This window comes from Eutrema salsugineum, unplaced genomic scaffold, assembly GCF_000478725.1.
Source record: "Eutrema salsugineum unplaced genomic scaffold, Eutsalg1_0 scaffold_2, whole genome shotgun sequence".
Lineage (NCBI taxonomy): Eukaryota > Viridiplantae > Streptophyta > Magnoliopsida > Brassicales > Brassicaceae > Eutrema > Eutrema salsugineum.
In genome coordinates, this window is record NW_006256829.1 from 6,541,617 (window position 1) to 6,561,863 (window position 20,247).

General features: G+C 34.3%; 3 protein-coding genes across 3 annotated transcripts; 1 reads left to right on the plus strand and 2 right to left on the minus strand.

Annotated features, from left to right (window-relative positions):
- Window positions 1-12,020: 12,020 nt before the first annotated feature.
- LOC18018930 (basic 7S globulin) lies at window positions 12,021-13,689 on the plus strand. The gene has a single exon (XM_006400403.2). The coding sequence runs from the start codon at window positions 12,369-12,371 to the stop codon at window positions 13,611-13,613; it is 1,245 nt and encodes a 414-aa protein (XP_006400466.1). The 5' UTR covers window positions 12,021-12,368; the 3' UTR covers window positions 13,614-13,689.
- A 2,029-nt stretch (window positions 13,690-15,718) lies between these two features.
- On the minus strand, window positions 15,719-17,225 carry LOC18018931 (basic 7S globulin 2). Its single transcript, XM_006400404.2, has 2 exons — window positions 16,352-17,225; window positions 15,719-16,179 (listed from the first exon to the last, which is right to left on the minus strand). The coding sequence occupies exons 1-2, from the start codon at window positions 17,180-17,182 to the stop codon at window positions 15,835-15,837; spliced, it is 1,176 nt and encodes a 391-aa protein (XP_006400467.1). The 5' UTR covers window positions 17,183-17,225; the 3' UTR covers window positions 15,719-15,834.
- Window positions 17,226-18,372: 1,147 nt separating this feature from the next.
- LOC18018932 (basic 7S globulin) lies at window positions 18,373-19,575 on the minus strand. Its single transcript, XM_006400405.1, has one exon. It carries the CDS (start codon window positions 19,573-19,575, stop codon window positions 18,373-18,375), a length of 1,203 nt encoding a protein of 400 aa, XP_006400468.1.
- Window positions 19,576-20,247: the final 672 nt, after the last annotated feature.

Consider the following 20,247-nt stretch of genomic DNA (forward strand, 5'->3'; position numbering starts at 1 on the left):
AATGGATGCTTGCGGCAGCTATTAGTGTTTCGCGTCACAGACTCGGCACACGCTTCTTCTCCTTCTTCTTCTCCTTCTTATGCTTTTTTTTTTGTTTTTACTTTTTCACTTTAAATGTTTTTTTGTTGTTGTTGTAATTAAATGTTTTCGTTACATAGAGCACACAAACTTATAAAAGAAGCCATTTGGATTCGCCCCAGATTTTGCTTCTTTCATACGTATTCTGCTTTTTATTTCGTTTAAAAGATATTTCATTTAGAAATTCTTGTATTATGGGGCAGTTTGGAAAACAAATTTACTAGTTACAATGTTCTGTTTTTTAATTACATAGAAAGAATCAGAATTAATTCTTAATTTGGATCCCAAAAGAAAAAAAACCATTAAAATGTTATGGCTGAGAAGAGGCTGCTCGAGGTCGGACACTTGTTCATCCTTTGTTTGGTTACAGCTCTAACGCTATCCCCACTGTAAAACTGCGTTTCCACTTTACCAACAAAAGAACCCGTTACGGGTATTGACAAATCAACCCATCTTTTTCTCTTGTTTTCTCTTTGGGCCCCATTGTTTCTTTATTTTGTCCCTTCATATTCATTTTATTTAAGTCAAGGCCATTGGCCAAAAGCGAAAAAGCGAATTTCCAATGTTTCGTATATTACAATAAAATGTTTTTTTTTTCTTATAGGATCTATAAGTACGATAGAAATTTTCTTTTTATAAAAGTAAAAAAAAACATACAGTTTTTAGACAAGCTATTGTTAGAATTTGGCATTTTTAATCGACATTCAAAAACCTACTTTAACAACAACAACAAAAAAATTACTAAGCCAGCAGTAACCTTTTAAATTATTTGAATTTTTTTTTTTAATGTTTTCACAAGAACTTTTGAAAAAATATGGCTCTAGAAAATTTAAGATTTTTAATGAAGTTGTCAAAAACCTAAACCAGAGAAAATGGTTCAGCTGATATAGTCAGATAACCTTCGTGTTTAGAACAAACCAATGAGAAAGTGCCAAGTCATCATCATTGAATTATTGAGCGTTTTAACGTCTGCATCACAGCCGTCCGATAAGAGACCACTCAGATGGCGCCAGAAGGAAGCTCAGCTGTCGAGGTGACGCGTAGGACCCACGTCTCTGCTCCTTCTTTTATTTATTTATTTATTTATCTTTCTCTTCCTGCTTGCTCGCCGGTTACGAAACCGCGCGAACGCCGAGTGATGACGTGATGTTTTGGTTAACGCCGTTAAATTGCCATAATTGTCATGTCACATATAAAGACTGAATAAGGACACATTTAGATAATTTTAAAACTTGTAAAAAATATATATACCAAAGGAAGGGGCCACGTAATTATAAAGTTGGTATTTCATAATTACAATCAGAGAAAAAAAAATAGTATGTAAAGAAGAAAAAGGAGCTTTATGAATTAACGCAAATGTTCCCTATTCGTACCATGAAAACCTGCAGACCAATCGAATTGCGGGCACTAGCTATATCACCTACCTTTTCTTTAATTTATTTTAACGTAAATTTTTTTTATACAATTATTATATTAGAATCCTAAACAAGTAAACGTACATTCAATAACGGTTATATAGTATTTCTTGTTTTTTTTTTCAAGAATGAAGGAATACGAGACCGTCATGTGGACAAATAGTAGGGCTAAAAGTCTCATGCGCAAAAAACTTCCTGATCATGTCAATCTTCCTCCTCGAATATTAACCAAAAGAATTTTCATTTACAACCGATGTCATAATTCACCAACTATTTGAAGATTCATCGATTTAGGTCAAGCAATTCGGAATAATTCAAAGAAAAAAAAAAACTCTCGTCCAACCATCTCTATTATGTATGATATATGTTTTTGAGATGATAAAAATAAGTACGTGCATTAAGTTTTGGTGTTGCAGGCATTAAAAAATACAGAGATGGATGTGACAGAAACAGAAAGAGCGTGTGCGATATTGAGAGCCCCGAAAAGAGATTATTGGAGAAGGAAGTGAGCACATGGAGAGGCTTGTTTGTGTTTCCGATGTTGAAAGAGGGAATATTACAAACCAACAAAAGTCAATTCTGTCTTATTTGGCACTCTCAAGGATCTCGATCGTTTTGACAACAAATCAACCGGAGCACTCAGAATTTTTTTTTTTTTTTTTTAGAACCATAAACTTTTTTTTGCTTCAAACATACCAGGAGGTTCAGGACATTCTTAAGGGATTTTACAAAATAATTAATTTATATCAACAATATATATATATACACATATATATACACATATATATATATCGATCTAACATGAAAGTGTGATATATATATACACATATATATATATATCGATCTAACATGAAAGTGTGATATATACATATTGTAAAGACGATAGATACTTGTTTGTCGAAGCCTAGTCTATTATATATACATAATTACATATGGTTAGCAAAAACGAAGAAAATCGATCTGAAACAAAACTCGTATATGTTGAATTCGGGTTCGGTTTAGAAACATTTTTTGCTTTATCTTAATTGTTATAAATTGCAATAAAGTTGAAACATTCCTTTTATCTCATATCTAACTTCTTCTCATTGACACTTACTTGTATTCGTCAATATTCTCTACCCATCCCCAAAATGGTCAATGCATACTTTTGTTTTCACATACGCATTATCAAAAATATTTTCATATACAAGCTAACAAATTTTTAAATCAAATTTTCACTGAAATAAGTACTAAATTTAGTGCACTCTTCACTTTCTGCTTTTTTTTTCTTTCTGTTTCTCATATTTGGATGGCTTTTACTTACTTACCCCCCCCCCCCATTATAAAAGTTATTAATCTGTTGACTTTTGGAAAGGGGAAAGAAAGAGAAAAATTAAATGGCTCACGTGAAGCTGATAGAGGAAGCAAAGCAAAGACCACTTTGACAAACAACTAAGCAAGTATGCTAAAAGTCTTTGACTATATATACTTAATACGACACGCTATCTTACAGTTTATAGTATTAATCTACTTAAATTATTTGGTTAATAGTATTATTACTTATTGACTGTTTCAGTTACCAATTTTAGTTAGTGTCTGTATTGTTTTTTCTTTATTCTCTGCTATTTCCTCAAATAACATATTGCTTTTTAAGCATAGTTTGACTATGTATACGGACACTGACACTAAAAGTCGAGTAGAATTTTCATCCCCGAGTTTTCGCTTAACTTGGACTCGGAATTCATATAGTGCCAAATAATCAATAGCGGGAAAAAATGACTTGTAACAGATCATACACCAATTAACGGCTAGTATTCAATTGTTCCAAACAGAAAAAAAAAATTTAAATAACATAAGGAGAGGTATATAAGCCATACTCCAAAATAAGCAGTCTCTTTTTAGCATAAAAATTCCATCCCGATAGGATAAATGACATAGTTTTAAGTTTAAAACGCCTGAAAGACCATGTCATAGTAGCCAAATTTATACTGTGTCAACGGATAATCGTTTTTGATGTTAACCCAAAAACAAAGAAAAATCAATGACTGCAACCGTTTACAATTGTCATTTTTATCCTTTTCAACTAGCTAGGTTGGTTTTTTTGAATATTTGAAAAAATAAATTATGAGAGTATATATATACAAATTGTTATAAATCGCACAAGACCAAAAGCGACTTAATACAGAAAAACTCAAAACAGAAGATATGTGAACTAATTAATAAGACAATTGTTGAGATTAAATTTCCGGCCTGCAGACTTCAGAGGATGTGTTAGATAAAATAGTTCATTGGTATAATTAGAACCAAAGCCCATAAACCACCGCTTAGTTGATTAGAAAGTTCAAGTAATTAGCAACGAAGCGGAGTCAGTAAAAAAGGCAAATCACGAGGATTAAACTGACAATCAAGCGAATTGGTTGCGACATAAATGGGATTCATGACCGGGAAATGGGAGTGGAGAGTATAAAGAGAAAGGGGGAAAACAAAAGAACAGGGACACACAATGACACAAATACAAGCCAACTCTATCACCAAACACTTCTCTTTCACTTCGTATACTCATTTCTTTGTGCTCTAAAGCTTATTCAAATCATTTTCAAACTTGATACAATTCATATATTTTACGCTTGCCTTGATCTTTGATTGTTCATTTTTAATCTTGCATTCGAATCTTTGCTCATCGCAGATGAAATTTCGGATCTTTGCATCTACAATAATATATAGAAATTGCATTATAGTTTGTTTGGTTCGATCTGTGTAAGTCTCATCAATTCACGTTGCTATTCAAAATCCCACTCGCCTTCTAATCTACCAAATACGAGCAATTTGTTCGTATTAAATTGATTATATCAGTGTGTTTAGGTGAACATAGCTGTACTCAAGACTGTACTTCAATTTGTGCATAGATATGTACTATATCATTACTCATTAACGTGCATCAGTAATCGTCGACTTTAAGTATGCATGTATGTGTACGTACTATGACCGATAATTAAAACATGTGTGAATATATATATACATAAGAGCTGAAGGAATCAAAGCAATAGGACACGAAGGGGTCACGGGCTTAGGGGAAAAAAATAGAATACTAGAAAACAATTGAGACCTATTATGCATGGAATATAATAACGAGAGGCACTGAGATTTTTTGGTGGTCAATATGGAAATATAGATAATGCTTTTTTGTGACAACGCAGAATGTTGCAACAGTTCTTTTTCTCTTACCATATAATAATCTGATCTTTATAAGATGCATTGTTTATGTATATTTGTATTTAAATTAATGTATAGTGCACAGATTATCAATTATCATATAATCCAAGAGAAAAGCTCATCAGAAAAGACTTGTCCTTGTAATGCATATGATTGATGATTCAACTTAGTGAGTGCCCTTTAATGGGTCGATGCCAATCCTTTCATTTCCTTTATATCTCTGTTTTTATTTGTTCTCATATAAATATATGGGACACTAAATATATTGGTAATGAGAATTTATATTTCTTTTTCATATTTTGTTACAGACTTACAGGTATATGAATTGAAATTGTCATAATCGAGCTCCAGACATGTTTCTGGTAGCACCACGTGAAAGATAGGATAACATTTATTTAACTAAACAAAACAGGTCAGAGCTCACTTCACCCAATTCCCATCAAATATCTTGCATTTTTATTTTATGGTTACTTTTGTTATAATATTTTTGCACCCCACTCCCTACCTTTTTAGCCATTCATTATGAGATATACATATAGTATTTATTTGTGTAGTTCTGTAGCAAAGTAACAATTATTATGTCTAAATAAAGGAATATATGTTGAAAAAAACTCTTCAAAATATTATATTCTCTTATATAAATTTATTTGCTGTAATATGAGTGTAAAATATATGTTGATATACTTTTATACAAATATAAATATGTATTTTATATGAAGGTGAATATGGTTTATTTTTAGTTTCCTTTACTTCACGAAAAAAGCTCTACAATATAGTCATAATTTTAAATGTGATAATGACATACAGTAGTTTCTTAATAACACCATTAAAAAATGGCAGAAATACTGAAAATGGTCAACTAAAGTTGCGGTCAAGTCTTTAAATTCAATGTTTTGTTTTGTCTTTTGTGTGGGTTCACAAAGACCATACTAAATCACATGTTGGTAATTCAATTGCAAGAATACTAAAAACGTACGACAAAGATTAAAATATAGGAAAACTGTATAAGATAATCAGATTAATGACTTAAGGACCGGTTAGGCTCTTAGGGTGTAGGGAAAATGATTTATTTGATTTTATTAAAAAAGAAGAAGAAATTAGTGAAGGTGTTTAAAGTAATAAAATGATAAAGCGAATTAAAAAGAAGAGTAAGACTTGTAAGAGTCAAAGTGAAGAGTTCGAAGTTGAGATGGCTCAAGACCCAATACGGTCTAGTGTCAGTGATCTTCACATGGCAATGTCCATTCACCGGCTGCTTCCGGTTATTCTTTCTTCAATCTTCAATGGCTAACAGTTTTCCTCTTCCCATCAAATGACCGGCAAAAGTTAAACAAAATTACGCAATTTAATGTCATATGTTTGGACATAATTGTGATTGTTTATTTTCCGAGGTCGTTTGTGTATTTCACCGTTAAATTTTCATGGTATTTGAGAAGTAGACATTCAGTTTTTTTTTTTTCTTTTACTATTTGCATTATCCAGCTTGGAGAATTTATACTATTTTATTGACTTTCAGACAAAGGTATTTACTATTGGTTCCGACAAAAATCGGCTATACTCTTTTTTCGATAGAGTTGGTTTGTTTTTTTTTTTAATGAAAATTACCACACAAAAAAAAAAATCATGTTGATTAGTTTCAAAAATAACTCATTTAGTCAATCTAGTTGGATTATATTAACTTTGTTTTAAATTGTTTTATTTTACATTAAAATCAAGATTATTTTATTTAAATTAAAATTATCAGTATATTTTTATTTAGCCTAATTCGGTTTATATGTCAAACGACGATATTACGACTTTGGTATTAGAAAAAATCGAGTATACAAAAACAAAGCCTAAGACGATGTACATCAGAGGTTTACTTAGGGTTTACAGCCCAAGTTCTGAGGTATTTTGAAAAAAAAAAATAAATCAAAAATAGATAAAAACTCTTGAACTGTCTCTTAAATAAGAGATTCAGTATACGAATTTAGCAATGAGTGATATTATTGGTTCGAATTTGAGTTTACTTTTTCTAATTTATAAAATAAGAATATTAAAAACCAAAAAAAATAAAAATATTAAAATATTAAGAATTCTGTTAAAAATTTATTGATGTACATGCTCTAAGATCAATATCAATATATCACCAACTACTTCGTTTCGTGCTGATGAAGTTTTGTAATTGTTTTTGCACCAAAAAAAAAAGTTTTGTAAATGCTTAACCCAATATAATAACATACCACACAATAATATATTGGGATGCTGAGAACTTATTAACTGTTACTTAGCCCTATAAAAGAGATGGATTGGCCTAAAACATGACCGACAAAACCCTTCAATTATGGTCCGATGCTAATTATTTTCTTATATTTTGTTTGCTAATTCCCAAGTTTGAACCCAATTCTATATTTGATTAACAAAATTATTCTCTTGAATATGAAAGGTTTGCCAACTATTTTGTACTGCAACAAAGAATAATTCTTTACTGACTTCTAAGGTATATTGTTAAACATTCGCTTTGCCTTGGTAAAACTAAATATTAATACCATTCACAATCTATGATCAGTGGTCCAGTGTCGTTCTCTAAATAATACTAAATCTAAAATAAATAATAAAATTATTTACATTCAGAAAACATTAATTAATAATATAACTTGTTTTTATAAGAAAACCGAAAGTTACTTGAATAGTTAATTTTAATTTTTATTCATTAAGAATTTGTTAATTTATTTTATTAGGGGTGAATTTCTAGTTATTACCAACTCCTGGCAATTTAATAAATAACACAAACATGATCGGTATTTGGGGAGGTTAATAAAACCGGCCTCCAAAACATTTGGAAGATAATAGGTCACATCATCTTAATCCACAAATCCACAATCTGGACAAACTATCTAGGTCTCAAGAGTCTATATTTGCTCCCAAAACTCTTCAATCTAGTCATGATAATTTCTTATAAATACTTTCAACGGCCTCAAATACAAAGGAGGAGAGGAGGTGACAAATAACTAACATGGACGAATCCTCCTTTTCGAAGATTCACGACCTCAAACATATAGATCTTTTGATATACTAAAAATATGGAAATATATTTCATCTAGGTATGATATTCTCATGATTTTATATAGTAAGTAAGTACTACACAATATTAAAAAGAAAAAATTATTCAACAGATTCTTGATTTGCTTGTTACGTCTGTCAAAAAGAGCGAATAAAAAATCTTCTTATCTGCGAATGAGCGGTCAAAAAGGAGAGGTAAAGGCTACAATGTAAGAGAGAAAGAAACCTATAATACTCCTCTACTAGTATATAAAGTATTATTTTACCGGAAAATCCGAACGGTCTACGAGCCGAGCCGGATCGAGCCGATACGTAATAATTCGGTGCAATGCAATGCAGACATATATTATAAAAAAAACAATTCGATAAAATGGGAAAATAATAAACGGTGAGGATCGTCAGTTACGGGAAAGGCGATGGGACCCATGTATCTAATATGGGAATCTTTCTCATGTACGGTGGATTTTCAAGCTTAGTGGACCCCACTTTACTCCATACCTCACTACACCCCACGCCTCATTATTACTCCCTCTCTCTCTCTCTCTTTTCTTAAATTTATGTTAATAAATTTAATAAAGAGATGTCGTTACTTCTCGGTTAATCAAAGAGAAAGTACGTTACAAAACCAAAACAATCAACTAATCAGAAGAAAGAAATGTTGATTATATATCTCGCGTGAAAAAAGAAATGAGAGAGAAGTTAATAATACATTGGCGGATGTGAGTAAAAAGGAATTAGTGGGTACAAATGTTTGGGCATGTGAAGCACAGTGTAGTGTAAATAGGAGTTAGAAAAAGTGATTGGTACGAAATGTTTAACTTAAAAAGAGAGATCACAGAGAATCTGAGGACTGTAATTGCACAAAATCCCTCGATGACTTTGTATGAAAAAGACACCACCCATACACATTGACACACAAAAAGACAGCAAAACAGCAAGTGGAACTTGCGAGTGATTGCACAACATTATGATATGGGTCGTTTTTAAAAAAATTTGGATGACTGCATTTTAGTTGTGCACACATCTCTCCAATTGGAATGTTAGGTTATTGAGTTTTTTTCTGTACTGAATAGCTAACTATTCTTGGTAGATATATATTATTGTGTTTTATAATGTTGTAGTAGTTTGGAAATGAATTTTAAAAGTCGTTAAGAGTTGAGAGTGATCATTAGACTAAATCGACTACCTATAAATGAAATAAGAATGAAAAATTAATACTATCATCCACTTTTTGCAACTTAGCAGAAGTTTGTTTGTAAACATTTCTTCTTTTTTGCTAGCTTACGATTATTTATAATCGGGATTTTTTGAAATTATTATTGTTTTTTTATATAAATGATTAAAGCCTATCTTATTTCCTAAATAGCAATCAATTGCACCGTACAATGATCATAGGATTCCCTCAATTATAAATAGTTGATGGACAAGTTGATTTACCAGTTACCATGATCGGAATTTGACTGGCTATTTGAAATGGAATCTGCTCCGTGATTAATTTGCCTTTGTAAGATATCTTTTAGTAATTAGTCGGCGACATTTTAATAAAACAAATTGGGCCGAATTTTCATTCATCCATATGCTACAAGCATACAATACATCAAGGAATATTTTATGGGCTTTTTCGTATTACTGGGCTTGAACTGATTTGAGTGTTTTAACATATAAAGAATGGCCCAATTTTCAAATATCTACGAGTGATTAAGAAAGTAGAGATTTATGTAAAAGTTCATCATACTGTATGTTGGACATGATGGAAAAATAACATTGTCATAAACAATATTTTTTAAACCCGGCCCGAAGCCAAACTGATTAAGTATGTAGGTTACGGACCTTACGGTTTAATCTGGCCTGAATGTGTCGAACCTGGTTCACAAATTTTGTTAGTCCTAAATTTAAATTTTAACCCAATTATTTTTTTTATAAAATTAATAATTCTATAAATTAATAAAAATTAAGAGTTTTAATATTATTAATTTATAGAGTTTTTACTGTATAAATATGTATGAAACATAATACGAATGAAAAAATACTAAATTAAAATAAAAATCCAATAATTTACAATTTAACACATCATAAACATTAAAATAAAACTAAATTAATATTTATTATCATTAAATAAATATAATAAAAGAAAAAATATAAAATTAGATTAATGTCTTAATAACAATTCGTGATGGTTGGTTAATAATTTACCATGCTAACAAAATATATAATTTGATAACAAATTATATAATTGTATAATTTATATGACAAAAGAAATATAATGAGAGAGATCTCATATGAGAAAAAAAGACTTGTAATAAAGAAAGAAGAGGTAAAGAGTAATAAGACAAATTTACTATTTTTCTATTTTCTTAATATTATCAAAATATTGGAATTTTTACCTAATTATCTCGTATTATTTTTACCTAATTATCTTATATTATTATTAGATTTTGACTCACGCTACGTGAATGTTCGGTAAATTGATTAATGGACATACTAGGTCGTATATAAAATATATGTACTAAAAAAAATCACCTCCATAACTTGTAATCTATTTTGATGCCCCTAATAGGAACGGTATCCATATGAGATTTTCTGTCGAGAAACTACTAATAAAAGAAATACAGATAGAAAAGCATGTGTTTATGTATGGACCGTATGGTCTATGCTGTAATCTTCCTCTTTTTTCGGTATGATTTGCTGTCATCTTTTCCTCGATCTCTTGGAACCACTACCAAATTTCAAATATCTTTATGAATTTTCTTTAAAATGTCGAGTACCTTGTGGAATACTTAATTAAACAATTTTGTCCTTACAATATTTTTTTTTGTACTTACGCATGCATGGTTTGAATGAGCAACTGGACAGTTTCCTGGTTAAAAATATATATTAATCAGTTAACAACAAAAAAATAGACGTTTGTATACGTAGAATCGTAGATTTATAATCTTTATATTGTCGGTCGCCCTTAATCAAACCCACTACTCACTTAAATATATCAACTCCATTCCAAACCGATTTTCATTTAGCAACGATCCCTATAAACCCAAACCGAACCAAAATTTAACAACATCCGGACCGAATTGAATCGACTTTCCGAAAGATCTAAACCGATTTGGATCGATTAAACCGGATGTCCATGCATGGTTGTAATATTAAAACATCCAAGAATAGAAAGAAAACATAAAGTACATAAGAGAAAACGAGTCAGCTGCACCGTCTATTTAGGAGATTACAGTAAACCTGATCAGTTTTGCATAGTATTTTTATTCCACGAAATGCTTCAAACTCCAAATGTAAAAAGCGATAAACTCCCATCGTTTTCGATATCAAACATCGTTACTCTATCGTTTGCCTGAAAGACTGAAAACAGGCCCACCCCAATTCAGTGGCGGAGGTAACTCTTCTGAAGGGGGTCAAATGATCCATGTGGATTTTTGTTACCAAAAATATTTACTTGTAATTTGAAAAGAAAATTTAGTTAAATATTGTAAAATCAATTTATTGACCCTCGTAATATTTGTTTAATCAGTTGAATAAATTAAATTGATCCCCGTAAAATTTTGGGCCGGCTCCCCCACTGCCCCAATTCTTAAATGGAATCCATTTTTTTTTCTTTGATAACTATATAATATCTGGTGTGAAACCGTCGGTCACATACTCCAGAAAAGAAAAAGAAAAACCGTCGGTCGCATTTATCTTATATTAGGATTTAGGACGACAATTCTTTTTGCAAATTGTCAGAAACTCTATACTGAAACATAATTTCTCATTTGTTTTTGTTTTTTTTTTTTTTTTTTTGACCACTTCTTATTTGTTTTTGTTAATCTACTAAAAAGTACTTTATACTTTCAAGCTGGCTTATACTTTAGTAACAAGTGGAGGAAGGTTTATCAGATCGATTGAATTATAATATTAATTATTACAAAAAAAAGTGTTTTAGTATCAGATATTTTCATTGATTCACTCGAGAAACGTTTCTTTATAATAAAATAGTGTTTCCCTAGGCTGAGCGGGGACGGCATAGAGTGATGTCTTCATCCACATAATTATTTGATGACAATGTGTATTTGGCTAAATCAACACTTTTACAAAATCTATATTTGAAATGTTCAAGAAAATTTATGAATTTTTGTAATTATTATATTTTCACTTGTTTGATTCGCTAATTTCATTCTGTTTCATATTTGGCATTACTTATCACATCGTATTTTACATTTACTTTACTTATTTCGTTTGATTGCATCGTTCTAGTTCCACACCTGTCGTTCTGATATCACCAAGACAACAAGTATCCAAATAAAATAGATTTGTCAAATAGGCATCTCGGGGACATGGTGATACCAGAATCCGCAGCATATGGCTAGATTGGAGCCTTAACTAACGGTTAAGATCTGTTATTTAGATCTTAAATGCGACCACGTGGTATGATGATGCTTCTGGCTTCATCCTTACCAAACGACAAAAACTTACCTCAAATGTTAACTATATATTGCAGCAAGAAATGAAGAGGATTTATCCACCCAAAAAAAAAAAAAAAAAAGAAGAGGCCCCATATCATACTATATATATAAACATAATAGTTAGTCTAAGTAATTCACATCACAGTCCCAAGTAACAACGAATCACAAAAAAAAAAAGAACAGAAAAAAAAATATGGCTCCTCGAGTGATATTCTTCCTGTTCTCACTCATCTTTCTCTACCACGCAAACACATCACACTCTAAAGAAGAAAAGATTCAAGCATTTCTACACCCTATTTACAGAGACAACGTCACAAATCTCTACTCCATCCCGTTGACCATCGGTGAATATGAACCCGGGATGAATCCAACCACCCGGACCTTCCTCATTGACCTCAACAGCGCCGCACCGCTACTGCAAACCTGCGCCAACGCCGCCAAATCCGCCTCATACCACTCCATAAAATGTGGCTCCACAAGATGCAAATACGCAAACCCGAGCTTTTCCTGTCCCATCAACCCCACCGCCACCAAGAAACCCTCGTGCCGCAAATACCTCTCAACTTCTTTGACGACCCGACCCGTCAACACCCGGTTCATCCGAGACACCGTCGACTTATTGTACACCTATAATGGAGTATACACTATGGACTCCGAAAAGAGCTCCACGGTGACTTTGACTTGCACTGACGACTCTACTGCCTTGAAACGTATCCCCGTGGCTTTCACTGGCTCCATCGGTCTCGCTAACACCCACTTATCGATTCCCTCGCAGCTCATCTCCATGTACAAGTTTTCTCCAAAGATGGCTCTTTGTTTGCCTTCCGCTAAAGGGTTCAAGACTTATTCCGGTGACTTTTGGATCGGTGGAGGTCCTTATTACTATTATCCTCCTCTTCTTAAAGATGTCTCTACGCTCTTTGCCTCCACGCCTCTGCTTCGTGATAGCAAGTCCAGTGATTACTTAATCGATGTGACGTCTATCCTAATCGACGGAAACACCATTGCTTTACCCAGTGGAGCCACAAAGATCTGTACTTTGGCTCCTTACACTGTCTTGCACACTTCCATTTACAAGGCTCTGCTCACAGCCTTCGTTGGAAAGGCCAAGATGGCTAAAGCTCCGGCTGTGAGGCCTTTCGGTGCGTGCTTCCGTTCCAATGGAGGACGTGGAGTTCCCATGATCGACCTTGTACTGAAGGGAGGGGCTAAGTGGAGGATCCAGGGGTCGAATTCTCTTGTGGAGGTGAAGAAGAATGTGGTTTGTTTAGGGTTTGTTGATGGAGGTGTGAAGGTGAAGAACCCGATAGTGATCGGAGGTTTTCAGATGGAGGATAATTTGTTGGAGTTCGATCTCAAGGCTTCCAAATTTTCTTTCTCTTCTTCACTTTTGCGTTACAACACTTCTTGCTCAATTGAGAGGTTACGCGGGATGTAAGGCACATGATTGATCATCTATGTTATGATCGTTATCATTTTTCTTTCCAAGTAATAAAAGTCAACGAGATCTAACAGGGTCGTTTTCAGTTGGTTGGATTTTGATAAGAAAGTACACTACCACATCTTGTATTAAAAGTGTACCGACGGTACAAAGATATTTAGTTTGTGACAGTATAATGGGTTTTTTTTTTCCAAATTAGTTCCAGATGATGACTACCATGACAAATCATCTTTTATTTGCCGATGTAACATGATCCACCATAATATGAGATACCTACAAGAGAGAGAGCACGTACGGGATACAAAATTCCGAGAGAACTGATAGAGAGATATTTCTACAAATAAGGAATCGGGTGAGAGAGATGGAATTTCTAGAGAAATGAGGGAAACAAAAAACCTTATCTTGATAAAAATTTAGGGATAATCTATTATTTTCTTTGTCATCTAGGTCAGTGATCACATGGCCACTATCATAACTTCCACATGGCCACTATTACTAGATGATTAATGTACATAGAAATGGTAACAAAAAATAATTTATGTAGGAACGCATGTGAGGTTTTACTTCGAGACACTAGTAATTTTGCAGCAGTGTATGTGTTTATTTATCCGATGATATCTGGACCACATGCTGTAATATTTTCCTCTATTTCTTGGAAGGACTACAAAATGATACATTTCCAACTACATATCTCGATGTTATCGTGTAACTCGTGGCATAATTAAACAATTTCGTAACTTATCCGGTGCTTCCCTACTTTTATTCAATTTAATTTTTACTGGTCCAAATAAAATAAGCCTATAGTCATATCGAGGACCGATCCTCGTCTATCTTGGGAATAAAAAAAGCTAAAAACAGATCAGAAGAATATGTTTTGGTAATTTGGTTACAAGTAACGTTTGCGAAGTTAGGTTTACGTTGTATAATACGTCGGCAAGTTCACGCCTTCTCTTTTGATTCTTTTTCAGCTATATTTTGAATTATTGTCTCGATTCTTAAGGGAATTAAAAAAAGATCACTTGTTATTGGTTGTTTTTGTTCATATGATTTTAAAATAATTTTCATAGTACACTCTTGATCATATCAGAAATTTGGAGAATATATATACTGATTAGTTCGTTGTCGTTGATCTAAACTCTAAACTCAATAAGACTAACAAAAAAAAAAAACAAACAAAAGAGATGGAAAATTGAAAGGGAAAAGATCACATACCTTCATACAACCAAAGTGAAAGCAGACAGATTCAATCAAGATCAGAAAAGTCTAGAGGGGTGATTGTCAAGAAGTGTATGATACTTGGTTCCTTTGACTTTGAGTAGAGTTTTTATCCATAGTGTCTCTTACTCAAATCTGGTACGTATTGAAGATTCCGAGTTTTTACTGGTGGATATCTTATAATCTTTCTATTTTACGCTTAAAAACACAAATCATCTCTCACAATCTCGATCAACGAATTAAACTGAGGTTAATCTATTGTGAGCTGTTGGGAACGGAAACGGCATCATAACTGTGACAACCGACAAGTGTGTCTGGAACATTAACTTCTGTGGACGTGATTCCCGTTCAGACTCTTTGACTATTGCCACTTGCTGCTTTTGAATCCTGAAATTTTGTTTTATAATCATCAGACACGAACGTGTAAATTGCTAAAAATGGGAAAAATTAATAATTAAAAATTAATATCCACGTGTGATCCTTGTCATCGTCGGTAAGTGGTTGCAATTTGCAAGCATGTGTTTTGCCATGAGATGATCTATGGACCACGTGCCATAATTATGGATGATACTATGATAGTACCGTGTTTCAAAGGTTAATATATTTAGTTTTAATTTTTAAATTTTAAGACTCTAAAACGATGAGGATTGGTAAGTTTACATTACCCAAAATGAGCTAACCCGACAAAAAAAAAAGTTCACCAAATTATATTATAGTGTCTTTCTTTGTCTTAAAAAGAAACTCAAACTAAATTAATGTTTGAAATATTCAGAAAATTGGATATGCTGTTTATTTAAATTATAACCAGGTAAAGAGTCAATAGTGAAAGTCTGATATAGTTGGTGAAAATTCGAATTCGATTTCCTAATAACCCGCTAACCAAAACCTTCATTTCAAATATTTGTTATTAAGAGAACACGGCAAAAAAACAAGCGGTACATAAGGAAAGAAAATTCAGAAGCTTGTGGTTGTGATTCAATTTCCACTTCTACTTCTGGGAAGGCTAAGAAGAGCAGCTAGTATTGTGGAGCAAGAGTGAGTCACTAAAGGCTAAAACCGTCCTACTAAAATCCAACTCCACCAAGTAATCTTGGAGCTGATGTGTCCCTATCACCATCAGGTCATTTGGTCTCTTTCCTCCGTCAATGAAAGCCAAACATACGACGGTCTCCAAAACCCTAACCACCGTATTAGCCCCGTGAAAACTCCATCTCACCTCCCGTATCCTCCCCGGCAGTCCAATCTCTATCACCGGCACGTTCGGCCCCTTCCTTTCCCTCTCGGTGGCTCCTACATCGAAACAGTCTTTGAACGGTGCGACCGTTGATACCTTATATAGTCCCATAGCCTGCACTCGGTGAAAAACATTATTTTAGTTAATTAAAGAAAAGAAATGACTTTTATTAAATTGATCAATCAAAACAAAATACGTTAAATGTAAAAATTATTCAATCAAATTAAAATTTAACATAAAGTACAAAATATAAGGATTTTTTTTTGTTTTTGTTTTTAGTTAATACCTCTGCTTTGAGTGTAAATGATTTAGCAAGAGCAGTGTAGACATCAGATTGGAGTGTTGTGTAAGGAACAACCGTGCTGAGTTTGGCACCTGGAACAAGCAACTCGCGATCCAACGACAAGCCGAATCCATCAACGTAGATAGCTTTGACGCTGATGAGATACTTTCCAGATTCTGTGATCGTAAACGGCGTGAAGGTCATCGGAATATTCGAAAGACGATCGTTGAAGTAAGGACCGGTCCCGACGTACAAGTGGCCGGGGCCAGTGGAAGAAGAAGGCAAGCATAGAGCAAACTTTGGGATGACATTAAACGCTGAGGTCACTTGCTTCGGGAACGACAATGCTCCGGGAGAGAGACCAAGAACTCCGGCGGCCGGAGGAGAAAAGCCTCGGAGGTCTTTCTGGCCGGCGCAGAGGAATGTGAAGTTACGGACGGAGGTTTTGTTGCCGTCGGTGGTTGTGAAGGAGGCTCTGTCTTGGCCTAAGCGAGCGATGAGTGGGATTCTGTTGAGAGGGTTAGGTTGGCTGTTGTAACATGTGTTTTCTTGGCAGTGACCATTGGGGAGTGAGTTGCAGAGGGAGGTGTTGCAGCCGACGCGGCGGTAAGTGGATAAAGATTTGATTTTGCGGCAGTTTAGCCACGAGAGGTTTGTTTCTAGGTCGAGGACGAGGTTGATCGGTGATTTTGGGGAGGATCCGATGTTTAAAGTGGTGTAGAATTGTTTGGTGGGTTGGTGTTTGTTGATGGGAAGAAGGTATTGGGCTTTTAGTTTCAGAGTTACGGCTGCGAAAATGGAGAGGAAGACCAAGTGACGCGTCAGGCCTTGCATCTTTCTTTCCTTTTTCTTTCCCTCTTTCCCAAAAAGAGATCAATTGGTGATGATCAGGTAGACTACTAGAGATATATCATATATATGAATAATTTATTTATAGCAAATTGAATTGTTGTTGAGGTTCAAGTTGACTATTTTCTATAGTTGAATAATATCGCGTAGATATATCTACGAAAATATATAAGTATAAAATTGAGTAAATAACACGTGACAAAATATTAATAAACCAGTTTTTTAGTACATTCTGTAGTAAGTGAATTAAGTAACATATGCGGTTGAAATCCGGGACCGGGAGCAAGATCCATAACGAGCGCTGCTCAAGTAGTCACGTTATCACGAAAGATCACAATCTCCGTCGTCTTCATATTCACAGCTCTGTATATCTCATTAATCACACCAGAAGCCGGAGCATTAATTTTAAATTGATTTTCCCAAACTAAACTCGACATGATACAGTCCTATTACTTTATCTGTACACCAGTTGAGTTGTATCCGCCTGTATGCACTTAATTATGTGTCGCATTTTCTTTATATTGTATATTGTGCGATGATGATGTAAATACTATATGCTAAACAGTTACCCTAGACTATCAATACAACTAACTAGCTAGTACGTCCTTTAATAAAAAAAAAAAAAAAACTAGTACGTCCTTAAATACAAATTTCAAGGTAGTCTTAGTTCACATAAACCAACCATTCACTGCAGGTAGGCGCTTTTTTGCATGTAAATCGTGTGTTAGACTAATTATGTGACATTCAACGACATTCACGTGTGAGTCGTGATGGCCACGTGATGAATGTATGATGCTGCATATGGGCATTTGGGATTCCGCGTGGGTATTTTCTATTTCTCAATTTCTTGGAAGTACTCACAAAATGATATCAAAATTCCCTACCTCTATACTCCTTTTTTTTTTTTGGTTGTTCATCTTATTTTCTTGAGGATATTCTTTACTCTCTAACAATCGATAATTGCCTTATTAGTAACTTTTAACCGTTAAGTTACAGTAAAATGTATATTGTTTTGATAATAGTACTCATCACAAAAGTGAAAAAGACTATCGATCCAAAAACTGTATATTATCATTTTTAATGATCCTACTGTTATCTTTTCCCTGCTATTTGGTTTTTATCGTTTTATACCATTAATCGAATCCCCAAAAATGTAATTAGAGAAATATAGTATATTACTTATGGCTACAAGAGGTATTGTGAAGCAAAAGCGAAGATGAAAAAGAGAACTTGCTAGATTCGAGATCGAACTCCACAACATGATCTTCCATTTGAAAACCTCCGATCACCATCTCCGTCGTCTTCATATTCACACCTCCATCCAAAAACCCTAAACAAACCACATCTCCCTTCATCTTCACCATCGAATTCCACGGATTGATCCTCCACTTAGCTCCGCCGTTCACCACCAAATCAATCACCGGAACCGACGCCGCAAGTCTCATCCCTTTGGAGCTGAAACATGCCTCGAAAGGCTTCACCTTTGCGGCTCTCAACATCTTAGTTTCCCTCACAACTTCCCTAACCAGAGCCTTGTAAATAGAAGTCTGCAAGACGGTGTAAGGAGCCAGAGTACAGATCATAGCGTTTCCACGGCTTTTCTTATCTAAAGGAATGATCTTTCCAGCGATTTCGATGGAATTCACGTCAATGAAGTACTCACCGGACTTACCGTCAACGATCAGAGGCGTCGAGGCTAAGCTCTTCGAGACATCGTTAGTGTAAACAGAGCCTCCTCCAATGTGAAGACTTCCTAAACCGGCCGGTTTAGAGGGTAAACAGAGAGCAAAATTTCGCCGGATTCTGTGCATCGACGCCAACTGGGAAAGGAGCGAGATTGAAGACTTGCCAAGACCGATGGTTCCGTTGACAACTTCCGGCATGAGCTTTAATGCGTTAGCGTCGTTGGTGCAAGCTAAAGTCAGCGAAGAGTGGACGGTGTTAGTGACGCCGTTGGGTTTCAGGGTGAGAAGAGAGACGGAGTCAAGACCGAGAAGTGTGTTGAGTGGATGCTCGGTGAAGGAAGTGGAGACGTATTTGCCGCAAGTGTTGGTCTTGTTGAAACAGAGCAAGTCGGGCTTGGCTTGTTTGCATCTAGCTGAGTTGCAGCCGATTGGGAGGTAAGTGGTGGATTTAGCGGCAGTGTTGCAGCGGAGGAGAACGGATGAGCCACCGCCGATATCTACGGCGAGGCTGTGAGTGAGAGGAGATTGATTGTTGTTTCCGAGGTTGAGGTTTGTGTAGTAGAGGCTCGTGGCTTTGTCTTTGATCAACGGAAGTAGAAAAACCGGTGGGTTTGGGTTTTTAACGCCGGCGGTGAGGGAAGTTTGTAGGGTTAAGATGATAAAGAGCGGGAACATAATGATCAAAGAAGGCATTGTTGTATAAATTTACTATTTTGATTTGGGAAATGATATGGTTGCCACTTGCCATAATGAAGTACATGGTCTATTTATAGTATTCAAGTACTATATTTTTGGTTTATGTGGTACTTGCTTGGTAGCTTTCATGGAAAGCTTGACCTTTGGTAGATTTCTTTTAAAAGCTTTCTATTTTTGTATTTTCTTTATTTCTGGACAGAGACAAATGTTGCAAGAGATAAATCGATTTCTTACAAGTTGCAAGCACATAACAGAATCGAATTATTACATTTGTTTTTCATTTTACAATACTAATGGATATTTTAGTAATAAGGAATTGTTTTATGATTATGAACAAAAAGTCTTATAGAAAACCAACCAGCAAAACCTTTGAACCTTTGACCAACTTAAGTAAACTTTGTTACCAAAAGTGTGGCCTAGAAATCAAAACCATTGCCATTGCCTTTTCCCACTAAAGGGAAGCACTGATAAAGTCCATGTAATTTTGTGGAGAGTGTTGATGATTTTTTTTTTTAATTCTATGATTTTATTAAATTGTGAAAGGGAAATAAAAACTGTTTACAAACCAAATTGGGGGAAAGTCAAAAACAGAGTACGAAGAATCATTCTCCAAAGCTTTCCTAGCTAACAAATCTGCCGAGTGATTTCTTTCCCTTTTGACTTGATCAA